General features: G+C 33.1%; 2 protein-coding genes across 2 annotated transcripts; one reads left to right on the forward strand and one right to left on the reverse strand.

Annotated features, from left to right (window-relative positions):
- Nucleotides 1-8586: 8586 nt before the first annotated feature.
- LOC139842900 (uncharacterized) lies at nucleotides 8587-10463 on the forward strand. Its single transcript, XM_071832998.1, has 4 exons — nucleotides 8587-8787; nucleotides 8904-9224; nucleotides 9313-9408; nucleotides 9892-10463. Exons 1-4 carry the CDS (start codon nucleotides 8587-8589, stop codon nucleotides 10276-10278), a joined length of 1005 nt encoding a protein of 334 aa, XP_071689099.1. The 3' UTR covers nucleotides 10279-10463.
- Nucleotides 10464-13284: 2821 nt separating this feature from the next.
- On the reverse strand, nucleotides 13285-15340 carry LOC139842901 (equilibrative nucleotide transporter 8-like). The gene is made up of 2 exons (XM_071832999.1): nucleotides 14806-15340; nucleotides 13285-14012 (listed from the first exon to the last, which is right to left on the reverse strand). The coding sequence occupies exons 1-2, from the start codon at nucleotides 15338-15340 to the stop codon at nucleotides 13285-13287; spliced, it is 1263 nt and encodes a 420-aa protein (XP_071689100.1).
- Nucleotides 15341-15750: the final 410 nt, after the last annotated feature.

Genomic DNA, 15750 nt, shown 5'->3' on the forward strand with positions numbered 1-15750 from the left:
AATGAACCCTAATTTTAACTCTAGTCAAAAATTAGTCAACCACGAAAACCCTAAAAGTCTCCAAAACACCAATAATCACTAATGCTAGTGATTATACACCATTTACAAGTCTTAAACATGGTTAAATTATTAACCAACCCAAAACCCGCCTTTAACACTTATAAACCCGAATCTTGGTGTTAATCTCCAATTAACAACTAAATGGGTTCCATCTATGAATCATACAATCAAAAGCCCCAAATTTGAATGATGAACACGAAAATGAAATTCGGAGTTAGAGCTTACCACTAGTATCACCGTGTAGCTAAGAACGAGGAGAACAAACTTGTCAACTACGCCAAAGATCAAAACCCGCTTCTTCCTTTTCAAAATCCCACTTGAATCACTTGAGGAATTTATGTTTTGAGAGGAAAATAGGAAAAGAAAATAAAGAAAATGAATGAGTGGATGAGGTTAAAGCCTCAAATCTGGCTCAAACGCGAAATGACCAAATTGCGCTTGAACCTTATTTAAAATTACAAGAATCTGGTACCAGCTCGCCCAGAATGCCGCGCCGCGGCCTTAATCGTCGCGCCGCGACCTTTGCCTAGGTCTGGGACCATTTTTTGTTGAACTTCTAATCTGGATTTATTCGAAACGCCGCGCCGCGGCTCCCTTTGTCGCGCCGCGATACTCAACGTGGCCTGACTCATTTTCTCGCATACAAGACTTTAACACCCGAACATGTATCGAATCCTTCATACGCCTGTCGTACATACACAATACACCTGTAAATCATATACGGGGAAAACGGGGTGTTACACGTGTACTCTTATTAATAATTTGACTTACTCATTAATAAATTATCTTATAAAAAATGTAACTTATAAAATTGAGCGTTGTGGTCATTTGCTTCTATAAATCAGTGGCTCGTTGTTTATCAAAATATATTATTTTAAATCAAGACGTTTTATGACTAAGTTAAAATATATATATTTTTATATTTTCATTTCGAAATATAAATTTGGGACAATATATAATATATAGTTTTTCAAAACTAATAATATTTAAATTTATATATCTTAAAATCGTTTAAATAATAAGAAATATTATTTCGTAACATTTGTATTTTTAAAGTTTAAAATTGATATACTTTATTTATATAAAAACGTTTACAAAGACATTTTAATATTCCAATTACTTTATATTCCAAATCATTTTATTACAAAGGTTATAATAGTAGAAGTTGTTATGTTATAAGACATTCTTAAAAAGTCTATTATATCGAAAAGACGTTTTCGTAAAATCATATATGAATCATATCAGGTTTCAAGGTTTTAACTTCCAGTTTAATCATAAATCGTAGGATTAAGTCTAAAGGAAAAATCAAACATAAGGAATCATCTTAATGTAAAATGTCGATCTATTTGACGAGTCAATATCTATTTTATAATTTACCTATATTCCCTAATTTTACTTTCACAATACATAATATGTAGGTTAATTAATTTTATTTTATCAAAGTTACGGGGCAATTATTGTAGGGCATGTATTGGAATTTAACAGGAATTTCCACCAATCTGGCTAGTTCCTGTTACTTCCACTTTGTCCTTACTCGAAGATCACTTTACCATTTATTCCGAATATCGTTAAAAAGGAAAGATTTTCTAAATCAAAGTGGACCTCTCCATAGGGACTCGTAATCATCATTCAATGTATCTGATAAATCAATCATTTGATATCATCTTCTAATTCCATCGATAATTATTTGAATATATTTTGAAACAAATACGTTTATGTAAAGTATTATACGTCTAATACTTTGTTAATGTTTTCAAGTTATAATATATACACATATACATATATAATCATATCCGTTCATATAATGGTTCGTGAATCATTGAAATTTGGTCGAGGTTAAATAAATGTATGAACACAGTTTAAAATTCTTGAGATTTAACTTAACAAACTTTGCTTATCGTGTCGAAATAATATAAAGAATAAAGTTTAAATTTGGTCGAAAATTTCCGGGTTGTCACAAGCAAGGTCGCAAGAGGCACCTTGCGTCCTTGCGTCCCCGGGAAGCAAGGGAGCAAGAGGCATCTTGCGTCCTTGCGTCCACCTGGGAGCAAGGTCGCAAAGAGCACCTTGCGCCCTTGTGTCTTGCGCGGCCAAATTGTCAAATTTTTATTTTTATGGGCTCTGAGTCAAATATGGGAGAAAAAATAGGCATTTTAGTGATAATCCCTTCTTCCAAATACTTGTTGAATATATAAACTTAACTAATAAATAACATAACATGGTTATTTATAAAGATTATTACATTAGGATTGGATATAATAATCATATTATTACACTACGGAAATTAAATGGATACGTAGTGAGAGCTACTTATATATATAAATACATCTTCACCTAAGGAAATTCATATTGGTACATTACGGTCGGTTGAGACTTTGGAGAGAGTAATCGGCAACAATAATCGTAGATTAATCGAATGAGGTCACCCTTACAACCTTGAGGTTGAGAGTTCGAGTCCTGTTTAGCTAAAATGGAATGACGGGGATTGAATGGCCGAGTGTGTGAGTTTGCCTTTCAAAAAAAAAAAAAAAAAGATTAATCAGATGAGACTTTTTATACATTTAAATAATAAATTTCAAAATTATATATGTGTAAATATAAAATAAAACTACAAATATACACTTTATCATAATTGTCTAAAAACACACACACACACACACACACACATATAGATATATATATATATATATATATATATATATATATATATATATATATATATATATATATATTGGTAGGATTAAGGGGGAAGTAACCAATCGGGGGAAGCGGGGGGAAGGAAATTTTATTTTTTTTTCGTTTTTTGAAAAAACCTTGTTCACGAACATTATAGATTGGATGAAAATATGAATATTTAATAAAGACACTTTGTGATAAATGTTTTTATTTTGGCGAAAAAACGCTCGAAGAATTAATATATAATAATTATCGTGTTTTTCGAGCGTATGTTGAGGTTTTAGTTATTAGGGTTTAGATATTAGGGTTTATAGGATTTAGAAATTTAGGGTTTAGGGTTTAGATTTAGGGTTTAGATTTTAGATTTAGATTGAGTTTTTAACACGAACGGTTTAGAGTTTAAGGTTTTGGTTTTTGGGTTTAGGGACTAAACCCAAACACTAAACCCTAAACCCTAAACTCTAAACTCTAAATCGGGCTAAATTTTACTTCACAAAACATGAAAAAACACGTTAACATTCTTCACGATCAATATTATCTTGAATGTTATTTTTGTCGATCGTTTTTCCGCCTAAATAATAACATTCATCACGAAGTGTCTTTTTTAAATGTTCATATTTTCGTGTGATCTTGATGCCTGAAAAAAAAATTCCAAAAAAATGAAAAAGAAAAAATATTTTTTGCTTCTCTTCGCTTCTCCCCGATTGGTTACTTCCCCATCGATCATGCCCATATATAGGGGTAGGATCAATGTGAAGTAACCAATTGTGGGTGGAGTAAATTTTTATTTTTTAATTTTTAGTTTTTTTCGAATTTTTTTTCAGGGATCAAAATCCAACGAAAATATGAACAATTAAATAAGAAATTTCGTGATGAATGTTATTATTAGGTGGTAAAACGATCGACAAAAATAATATTCAAGATAATATTGATCGTGAAAAATGTTAATCTTTGAACGTTTTTTTTCTTCATGTTTTGTGAAGTACTTTTTGTCAAAATTTAGCCCAATTTAGAGTTTAGGGTTTTAGGTTTAGGGTACCCAAAACACTAAACCCTAAACCCGTAAACCCTAAACTCAAAACAGTTCGTGTTAAAAACTCAATCTAAATCCTAAATTTAAATCCTAAATCTAAACCCAAAACCTTAAATTTTCTAAACCCTAATATCTAAACCCTAATATCTAAACCCTAATATTTAAACCCTAATATCCAAACCCTAATTTCTAAACCCTCAAAATACGCTCGAAAAACACGATAGTTGTTATATATTATTTCTTGGAGCGTTTTCCCGCCAAAATAAAAACAGATATCAGAAAATATATTTTTTAAATGTTCATATTTTCATCCAATCTATAATGTTCGTGAACAAAGTTTTTTCAAAAAATGAAAAAGAAAATAAATTTTGCTTCCCCCCGCTTCCCCTCAATTGGTTACTTCCTCATTAATCCTACAACTATATATATATATATATATATATATATATATATATATATATATATATATATATATATATATATATATATATATATATATATAATCGTTTATTTTGTTTTAAACTCTTCTAGCTAGCTTAAATTCTTATTAAAATATTGACCAACAAATTCGTTATTGACCCATTAATTGACGGCGACCAATCATTAAATGGATTTTGATAAATCAGAACGGACTATTCTTAAAAACAAAGTAACTGGGATTAAAAGGGAGTAATCTGGGTTTTTCTATAACATTGTTTAAAGCTACTCGTGCGTATAAGGTAGGTTTCTTCCAACTTTGTGCTAGCTAGATTGTGTAATGTGTACTTTTCAATATATCTTTCTGTCATTTCTAAATGTGCAGGCTTCGTATCTTCATTTCCAAACATGCTTTTTTTGGTTTCATCACCTTTTCTTTTTTGAAATTATTAACGGACTCATAGGCTTCCAAAGCCCAAGGTCCATATCATTATCTTTCACTACTAGAAAAGTATAAATTGGGGACGACCTTTTTCGGGACGACATAATGTCGTCCCCAAAAATAAGGAAAACGACAAAAAATGGGCCAGCTTTTTCTGAGACGTTTGACCAGTTTTTTGGGGACGACATTTAGGGACGACATGTCGTCCCCAAAGAAATTACCATTTTTCATTTATTTTTTTGGTAAAAAACTGGCTCCAAAAAGCAAAAAAAATCCCGCCAAACTTTTGGGGACGACATGTCGTCCCTAAATGTCGTCCCCAAAAAAAGAATTATATTTAATTGTTTTTTTGGCGCAGAAATATTTGGCTCCAAAGGCGGGAAAATTTCGTGCTATTTTTTGGGGACGACACGTCGTCTCTAAAAACTTTTGGGGATGACATTTGTGGCGCCTTTTGTGGCGCACCAGCGCCACTAAAGGTACAAACGAAAAAAGGTTGAATTCAACTAGTAATATTATTTTCTAGTATAAGTATTGCGTCACACACTATCATACTATATGGTTGTCCATTTTTATTTATTTTTTTATTAACGATCCGTCAAAAATTATTATTATTAATATTACTAGTTGTTTTTTTACTTTAATTTTTTATTTACTATATATTCAATTTCAATTGTGGATTTATCATTTCTCATATGATGGTTATTTGTTAGGAAGTGGTACAAGTGATAGTTACTTGTAGATTGTAGACAAATACGAAAATCTGAAAGACAGAAATTGTGTATGTTGGCACTTCATCACGAATGTTCATTCATACATGCATGAATTATGAATAACATAACGTTTACAATAAAACTTACACGTTGGTATCTTATTAAGAAAATTGGACAAAACTTTGTCCCACATTAAACCAACTTGCACTACAGTAGTACTAATATATTACAACAATTAGAGTTTTAATAATAATAATAATAATAATAATAATAATAATAATAATTAGTTCCACCAATTTATCTCGTGATGGCCTCACTACATAATAATTAGTTCCACCAAGTCAAGAGCATATATTACTATATCTCTACCCCACTACATCACTTCCACCAATTTATCTCTATTAATTTCTCCGTAATTAGTTCTTATATTGCAATCAGTCACTTTTAATATATTATTTGGACATTGCCACTTCTTTACCAATAAAAAATAACACTGCCACTTAATAATTTTCACGAAAAATTAAATTTCCCTCCACCAAATTTATGACTCCCCCCAAGTCTAAGAGAGTTAGAAAAAGGTAAAAGGAGTTTTTCATGGTTCCAGTTGTCCAAAAGTTAGAAAATAGAAAACCATAACTTTTTTCATCTTCATTTCCATCTCTGATTTCTCTGCTTCTGGCGTTACACTACTGTATCAAGGTAACTCACATCTCAGTATCTCACTTCTTTCTCTAAATCTAAATGTAAATCTCTAGTAATTTTTTGTTTATTTTTTCACAATAAATAGAGTTAACGATATGAAATTGATTTTTTTTTTAACAGAACGATATGAAATTGATTAGTAATGTTAAATTACAAAGTTTTAGAGATACATCAGTTTTGGTCCAAATTCTTTTAACTGTGATATGTGAAGTATTTTTGATTTTGATGTATTATAATCATGTAAAGTAGCAAACTGATTTGGAGTCAGGGGCGGAGTTAGTAGGGTGGCAGAGGGGTGCTTTGCCACCCCCAACTGTGTTAGTATATATGTATATGAATTGTGTTTTAATGGCTATATAATTGAGTTTAGAGTGACAATTTTGAAGTTGTAAAGTGAGGACAGAAAGAGTTGCAGGTAGAGTTTAGAATCTGGTAGGGATAACAACTTTTTGGTGAACTTCCAATCAACACCCCTCATCTTATAATTATAGAAGTAGGTGTACTTGTGTACTTTAAGTTTATACTTTGAACTCAACTCCTCCTTTATGTTTTGAAAGATACTCGCTATCAACCCTACACAATATGTGAGGAGAGTAGATGGAAAGCGGAACGCACAACGGGCAAGAAAGTTGCTAATAAAGTTTTGCGTTATTTTCCTATAACTCCCAGACTTAAACGTTTGTATAGTTCCAGACACACTGCAAAGTATATGACTTGGCATGTTACTGGACAATGCAAGGAAGAGGGTAAGATGCGTCATCCGGTAGATGGTCGAGCGTGGAAAGAAATCGACCAAAGATATCCAGATTTTGCACAAGAACCCAGAAACTTCCAGATGGGTTTGGATCAAATTTCAGGCAGAAAGTGAACAAGGATGATAACAACATAACAGGCATGAAGTCTCATGATTGCCATATCATGATACAACGATTATTACCGGTCGGAGTTAACGCATTTTTGGACGTAACTATCTCGACACCAATAATCCAGCTATGCGCATTCTTTAAGCAAATTTGTGCTCGAGAGTTAATGGTAGCCGACATGGTGAAAGCTCAAAAACAATTGATTAAACTTTTATGTACTTTTGAGCTGATTTATCCTCCGGCTTTTTTTGACATAATGATTCATCTGGTTATGCATTTACCGGAAGAGGCTATATATGGAGGGCCTGTTTACATGAGGTGGATGTATCCAGTTGAGAGATACATGAAGAAATTAAAAAATTATGTTAGAAATAAAGCTAAGCCTGAAGGTTGTATAGCAGAGGGGTACGTTGCCGACGAAGCGTTAACAACATGTTCAATGTCTCTTGAAGGAGTACAAACGAGATTTAATCGGCCTGACAGATATGAGGACGGGCCAAATAGACCGTGTGAGTTTCATGTGTTCAAATCCCTATGTGTAACATCCTGACATCGGGCCTAGGTGAAATTTACCTTTTTGCCCTTTAGGAGTGTTAAAGTGAATTTTAATGAAATATATAATTATTAATTATTTATAATTAATTGTTAGACCATTGGGTCCGTTTTATGACCAGGGTCCCGAAACAGGTTATATTATTTAATTATGACATCGTATGCTTTGCTGAATTAAATACGAAAGATATCTGATAACAGATAAATACCCGTGTATTATCGGGAATGGGTTTAAAACCCATTTAATTAAGTAAAACTGCTCGTGGTTTTTGTGGTTCCAGTACATTGTTTTATTTTCTTTTTATCTAGATCAAATAAAAACACACACATCACAAACACTAAAGCCTAGCCAAAATTGTTGATGATGAAGATGTAATTGAAGATTAAATTGTGGGTTTGTTCATCTCTCTCCCTCTCGTCTCTGTCACGCACCACTCGCCATCACCATTGAAAGACCTAGTTTTTATTGTTGAAGAGGATGATAAAATTGAAAGCTTTCAATCATGATTCGTGCTTCCTTTAACATCTAGCATCAAGGTTTGTCTTTAATTTATGCTTAATCTATGTTTATTTAGGGTTTTACTATTTGTTATTAAATGATGCAAATGGGTGCTTGAATCTTTTGATTTTGGTGATGAAATTGCTTGATAAATGTTAGATTTAAGTTGAATAATTGCTAGCAAATAATTTTGGGTTTGAATATAGCTAAAAAAAATTGGTGTACCATGGGAGTGGACAGCAGCTTTTAGCTGCTACTGCTGCTGTTCGGTGGGCTGCCACCACTGCCACCACGGCTGCCCGCGGCAGCTGGTGGCCAGTGGTGGCGGTTGACGGATGGTGGCGGTGTTTGTCGATTTTTGGTACGCGAGATGGTTCGGGTTACCCGTTTGGACCCCGAATCGTTCGTGTTAATTTAGTAGTGATTGGTTTCGTCGTTTTTAGACTATGACCCATTTTTCTAGTTATAATTGGATTGTAAATGGTATAAGTATGTAAATAGTGTGGATTGCTGACTTTTAACTCGTGACCATAATGGTGAGTTAAATTTGGGTTATAAATTATATAAGTGGACTTTTAACTCGACGTAGAGGTGGTCGTGGACCAACAACAAATGGTAAATTACGAAAAATGTGGGCTGACATTGGTGGACCATTGCCGATTCAGTTTGATGTTAGTGTGTTGGGGACCGGTCGCCCGATAGGCCCACACAAGTCGATGTGTATTAACATGCTCGCGGGAATCGTTAAGGACCCGTTATTTCCAAAGCATTACGAGAGTTGGGAAAAGGTTCCTGGCGAAAACAAAGAAAAAATTTGGCTTGATCTCGGTGTAAGTTTATTCGGTTAATTATATTATAGTTGACTTATTTAATCTTAAACTTTATATAATATATTACTTATTATACTAATAGAATTTTGTAACTTTTTTTTTTCAAATTGTTGTAGGGGTTTTTTAAGATGGGCGACTGGCTAGATGGTGGACATACCCAAAAGGTGGTGGAAGCCGGGGTAAATTCTTTGTGCGCGGACCGATGGAGAAATGCTAAAAGTAAACAAAAAAAATATTTCACGGATAATGACGGGTACGCACTTCCCAATAACCTTCGAAACCGACCCCCACCGAATGTTCAACAACGTCTATGGGACCCATTTGTGGACCTAATGCTTTCAAGTAAATTCCGGGCTCGTTCTGCGCAGAACAAGAAAAATAGGGCGAAGATGGAATACGCCAGTACGCAGGGTAGCAGGTCAATTGCCGACCGTGTGGTAAATCCTATTTTTAACTTTAGTTTATGGAAAATATTAATACGTGTCTGTAAATTTTAAATGGTCAAATATTAATATGTGTTTGCAGGCCTCTCTGGATCCTCCGAGTCTTATCGAAAACTTCAAGAACAACCACACTTTTAAGAAAGGTGGATGGAGTGGGGATAAAGCTAGGGTGAACCACGTAAGTACTTACATATATATATATATATATATATATATATATATATATATATATATATATATATATATATATATAAAGTCAAACGAAGTCAACAAAAGTCAATTGGGTTAAAATTGGGTTAAATTTAGTCAATTGGTCAATATGGGTTAAAATTGATTTAAATGAAGTCAATTGGTCAATATAAGTATATGTATATGTATATGTGGGCCAAATGGTCAATATGGGTTAAAATTGGGTTAAATTGAGTCAATTAGTCAATATGGGTCAATATAAGTATATGTATATGTATATACGGGTCAAATGGTCAATATGGGTCAAATGGTCAATTGGGGTCAATGTGGATTAAAATCGTCCCCAATTGAGTCATTTAGTCAATATGGGTCAATATAAGTATATGTATATGTGTATATGGGTCAAATGGTGAATATGGGTTGTCGTATTGTTATATGATAATACTAATAATAATATTTGTTAACTATGTAGGAAAAAATGTTGAAATTAAAAGAAAAATATCCGGAAAGGAGTGATGAAGTCATTATGTTGGAAGTTTTAGGCAAACGTCGCGGGTACCGTCGCGGAGTGGGTAAAACGTTACCCGGATCGGCTAGTACATCATCTTCATCATCAACTTGTCAAACAAGACGACCACCACCACCGGGTTCCGAAAACCCATTGCTAAAGGAAGCGGTATACGATACTTTTGCCTTTAACAATATGGCAATCCCGCCCCAATGGCAATCTTTTTTCCCAACCCCCAATCAAACTCAAGAAACCGAAGGTGAAGACGAAGGTGATGACGATGAAGACATGGAAGAAAGTGGTGCGTCTCAAAGCGAAAGTGATGAAGAAAATGAAGATGAAGCAAGGTAAGTTTGTAAGTTTGTTTGCTATTCGGATTTGGTTTAAGTTTGTAAACTTTGGATAATGTTTTAAGGTTGTAAACTTTGTGTCGGATTGTAATCTTTTAGTATTCGGATTAAGTTTGTAACGGTTGGATAATGTTTCGGACATGTTTTAATTAATGTTGAGCTTGTGTTTGTGAAATATATTGTGTTTTGTGCAACAGGTTTTGATTTGGTTTAAATGTGCCGTTTTTACGGCTGGAAAAGCAGTTTTTAATCGGCCCAAAAACGATAACAGCTTATTGGGGACGACATGTTGTACCCTTTTGTCGTCCCCAATTACATTTTAATATTATTATTATTATTTAGAATGAAAATAGGATATTTTAATATTATTTTTTTAGAGACGACATGTCGTCCCTAAAGAGTCGTCCCAATTAGATTAAAAATATTATAATTATTAATTCGTTGGAAAAATGATTTTTTTAATATTATTTCTTTAGGGACGACATGCCGTCCCTAAAAGTCGTCCCCAAAAAATGAACAAGATTAACAATTGAAAAGTCAAAGTGGGTCCCACCGTCGTCCCTAAAAAAAAATCAGTCGTCCCGAAAAACTTTTCGCGACAGAACACTGGGGACGACTTTATGGGGACGACATGTCGTCCCGCAAGATTATTGAGGACGACATGTCGTCCCTAAAAACAAAATTTTGTTGTCCCCAATTGGGGTTTTTCCAGTAGTGTTTTTTGACACTATGAGAACCATGAATTAGATGATAAAAGGCATAGATTCTTTTAGCACAACCAATGAACATGTACAAAGTTAATTAAATCACGTACTTTATAATATTTGCTTCAATGTAAGTAATGATTTTAAGTCCATACATCCATTGCTATATATGCATGTATGTACATTCCTTATGCGTGTGCATCCTAAGAGTATACGGAGTGGGCACCCTTCAGAACGTCACCAGATGATGTTCGATCACTCCCGAATGGCATACTCTATCGATAAAGTTTCAGGGCATGGTCATTTCAATATGGACATCTAATGGTGCAAAATTTCCCCTAGTCTTTGTAGTTGTATGTTAGTCGACTCACACACTTCTTTATCATTCGTCTGTTTTAATAAATTAAGTGGATTTCGATTTATTTGGTCGTTTTGTTTCATTTTTGTTTTCACTACCAACTTTACACCATAACAAAATGCAGGAGTAGTCAAAGGAAGTGTGACAGGTCTGAGTAGGAAAAAATAAATTGAGAAGTAGAGAATAAAACAATTGATCAATTCATTCAACAAGATATGCTCGAATTAGACTAGAATTAATGATATTGGTTTGACCTCTCGCTTCAAATTAACCTTCTTTCCATGTAAGCTCACCTACAAACCTCGAACTAGATTGAACTAGGGCCAAGCAAAAAAACCACACTAATCAAGTCGTAACTCTATTAACCGTCAATATCGAACCAAAACAAAATTAATATATAACCGCGAATTTGATTAACTGTTTTAAATTAACCAAAATTTGATTAAAGAAACGGAGTATCACATTTTCATAAACATAAGAAACAAAAACTAAAAGAATATACAAGATGCTATTTTCCCCTTTTTTATATAAGTTTTTCCTTGTTATGATTCTATATATCTTTTGTGTGTATATTACTCCGTATTTGCGTATTTTTTGTCTCGTCTTGTGTAGTGAGGTTTTAGTTTATTTTTTCTTGCGAAATAACAATAAATTTATAATCATTTGGGAAAACGTCTTCAAATTATCTGAATAAACATAAAAGAAAAGTAATTGACATCATTCTAGGCTTATAAATTAGGTTTATATCTAATTTTAGCTTTGAGTTCTAGTCGATATTAGTTAATCTAACGTTGTATTCTTAATTTTTTCAAAGTAAAAATAATTACTCGGTATTATTCTTGGACTCTTTCCTATACACACACGTCAAACACCGCCACCAAACACCAAGTGCTGGCGTAGAGATGCACCAATCTGCCAAATGAGCCGCCAGCCAATACCTTCACGGAAGGCAACATCATGAATTGTGGGGCATGCGAGATTTTTTTTTCTAGTCGTTGGTATTAAATAAAAAATACAAATAAAACAGTAATAAACTAATCTTTAGATTTTTTTTTTATTTTTTTATAAAAAATAATATAACTCAAATATGTTACTGTATTTAATTTTAATTATTAATGTAAATCTAATGTATTATTTTTTAATTGATGCAATGTAAAGTTTTTTTTATTGATGTAATGTTGAATTAAATTAATGTAATGTTTTATTTTTATTTAGTTAAATGTTATTTTTATTATTTATTGCATATTGTATTTAATGCAATGTGGTATTGATGTGAAAAAATAAAATTCAGCTGAGAAATGCTACGATAAAGAATGACTTTAGTAACAGTATTCCCGTTAAAGATTATCAAAACCACACAACGGCGAAGGTACATGAGGGCTCATGAGGTCCCATGACTTTACCATCTATGAAATTGTTTTTATCAAATATTCTAAAATCGTATAGGACACCAGTGAATATAATTATGATATCCATATACTTGTAGAATTTTTGATTTTTTTGAAGGTAAATACTACTACTAAGTACTAATTATGAAGGTACTTTATAAAAAAAAAAAAAAAAAAAAAAAAAAAAAAAAAAAAAAAATTATAACCCCGTTAATATTCAATTATAAATTCGCCACTGACTCACATTGCCTAAACATAGAGATTTGAATGTGTCACGTGCCCCACATATACATGTACATGTTTAAGAATTATAATTTGATAACACGATGTCATTTATAATTTTATTTTCGCACAAAATACCTAATCATCTAATTAACATAATGTAGCAATATTTTTGCATCATTTTTACTACGATCTAATGTATCAATTAAATTAATTAATTAATAACGAACTTCTTAAAATCAAGTAAAAAGTAAGACTAGACACCAATCAATCAAAATTAGCTTACGTAGTTAAATTTTATTATTATATAAATAACTATAGATATAAATATAAATTCATTTAACTTTTGCAAAGTTCCATATCCAAGCAACAACAGAACCAAGCACTAACCCAATAAACAAAAACGTTTGCATAATAATCCCAACCACTTCCGATTTATCGATATGAACCAACTTGGGTGCAAGCATCATAAGCACACTTGTCAAGTACCCATTGGTTAGCCCTAATATCAAAGTCAAAACTATCACCGAAGTTTCACTACGCATCCAATTTGGCCCATAAATACAACCCACGAAAAACGGGTAAAATAACACCCGACCCACACTACACAATACAACCACCTTACTATTAACCGGTACATAAATTGTGGTAAATAATTTTCCGATCAAGTCACCAAAATTAAACGTCGTAATTAAAAGTATAGGATACCAATCAGTGAAATGTGAGGATTTAACGTTTTCACTCAAATAACCAGGAAATATTGATATTGAAACAAGGTATACTGAAAACACTGCAGCAACTGGCCACCGTATCTTCTTAAACACGCCAAAGAAATTTGGGTCAATGGACTTGCGATGGGTCGGGTTCGGGTTCGGGTCAGTCGCTTTTTTGGTACGATAAAATTGGATCACGGGTAATTTGTGTAGCACATTGGTGCAGATGATGCATAGAAGTACGAGGAACGCGCTGAAACTGAAGTAGATATGTGCGCTTGATCGAAGACCTTTTTGATTGTGTGGAAGGGACGCCTTTGTTATGATTCTTAATGCTGATGTCATTAAACCTAAAAAATTCAAATTCAAATTACAGATTAGTAATGAAAAGTTAGGATAAAATGTACGGAGTACTACGGAGTAACACGTGTCTTTTGTGAGGCAATGTTATAATAAGTTTATAAAATGTCATGTGATTTAGTTTGTCCGTATGTTGGATCTATTTAGGTTGTAGTAAGTTTTTTATGAAAAGCTTTAATGGTCAGGTTTAAGTATTCCATATAATATAAATTAATTTCAGTTCAGTACATGAATAACATTAATATCAAAATTATATTCAAAAAATTGATATTAAAAAAAGAAATTATACTTTAAAATTAATTCATTCGGTTGAATTTTAAAATTTAAATATAACATCTTAAACGTAGTCCTAGCATTTTCCAATAAGGAGTATTTTACTCCCACCGTCCCTAAATTATTGTCCAGTATTCCATTTTGGGATGTCCCAAAATTAATTGTCTACTTCCATAAATAGAAAGGAAAGGAGATATTTCATTGGTGGATCTGGAGAGAGAAGATATTTCATTGGTGGAGAAATAAAGTTAGTGAAATTTCCTAAAACTGTGTGTTTTTTGTCTGGGGACAATTAATCTGGGACGGAGGGAGTATAAGTTTTATTATACACACCATAAGTTGATAATTAGATTGAATTAATAATCTTGAATATAGGATTTTTAATAAATATATTTTCTTGTATATTATTTTTTATAATTAGAAAATTGACTAGCTTTTTGCGCCTAAAAAACCCCTGGAACTTCAAAATTATTACCACTGTTCACAAAAATAAAATGGTGTACGTCTTACCAGCAATTGCATTGCCGGCAAAAACAGCTTGCATGTACCGTTCCGGTAGTTCTCCGGTAGACCCGATTAAACTTCCACCCACAAGTCCATCAGCTAACCCACAAATCATAACCATCGTAACAAGCACCACAAATTCTATATTCGATCCCGTGCTACTCACATGATCACCATGATCAATCCAATCTGTCACTGGAGGCACCATCAAAGCAACAACAAACAAAGCCTGACCCATATTCATCCGGGTCCGAACCGACGGTAACTTAACCCGGTTAGACCGTGACCAATACATGAGAGTAAAAAGAACAATCACGGCTGCTGACATATAACCAACAGAGAACACTTTGTTAACGTGTTTGGATGGGTATAAAACCTGAAAGTAATCAACGGCTGTGATGAAAGCATTCCATGGTATCAAATAACCCGCACCGAGTAGAAAATGGATCATGTATGCTAAATGGTACTTGTCTTTTGGTTCTTCTTCAAATACTACTTCACGTTCGATCATCATCGAATGTGGTAACTGATGATGATCCATTTTAGTACCGGGTTATTTGCACCGATCACTGCTTAGTAAAGTTGTCAGAATATGACAAAGTTAAAAAAGTGTGGTGCGTGTATGAGTGTATGATCTGTGAACTAACGGGTTAATTAGTTCTGATATTTATACAGTTATCAGCTTTGCATGGTTACAGTTTGACTAAATTATGACATCTGGCGATGCTAAGAAAAGACAATAAGCAAATGAGTTTGCATCCCTTCTGTTTGTACAAATGAATCAAGTTTTTATTTCAAGGTTCCCGATAAGTGCTAAAAGATTAATTGTATGGATGATAGGTATATTTGTTTTTTTACAACAGTACGGAATCATTCAGGGGACTTAACTACTCACACATTTATCTCCTGCAGTAGCATTACACGCCCTCAGAAGGAAATCCGGGCTAATCC

This window comes from Rutidosis leptorrhynchoides, chromosome 4, assembly GCF_046630445.1.
Source record: "Rutidosis leptorrhynchoides isolate AG116_Rl617_1_P2 chromosome 4, CSIRO_AGI_Rlap_v1, whole genome shotgun sequence".
In the NCBI taxonomy this organism is placed as follows: domain Eukaryota; kingdom Viridiplantae; phylum Streptophyta; class Magnoliopsida; order Asterales; family Asteraceae; genus Rutidosis; species Rutidosis leptorrhynchoides.

Excerpts from the sequence above, each read along its gene's own strand:
- LOC139842900 (XM_071832998.1), top strand. The coding sequence starts at position 8,587 with ATGTGGGCTGACATTGGTGGACCATTGCCGATTCAGTTTGATGTTAGT. Across the intron at positions 8,788-8,903 it reads AAATTTGGCTTGATCTCGGT|GGGTTTTTTAAGATGGGCGA; the intron begins GTAAGTTTATTC and ends AAATTGTTGTAG. Across the intron at positions 9,225-9,312 it reads GGTCAATTGCCGACCGTGTG|GCCTCTCTGGATCCTCCGAG; the intron begins GTAAATCCTATT and ends ATGTGTTTGCAG.
- LOC139842901 (XM_071832999.1), bottom strand. The coding sequence starts at position 15,340 with ATGGATCATCATCAGTTACCACATTCGATGATGATCGAACGTGAAGTA. Across the intron at positions 14,013-14,805 it reads TGCCGGCAATGCAATTGCTG|GTTTAATGACATCAGCATTA; the intron begins GTAAGACGTACA and ends TGAATTTTTTAG.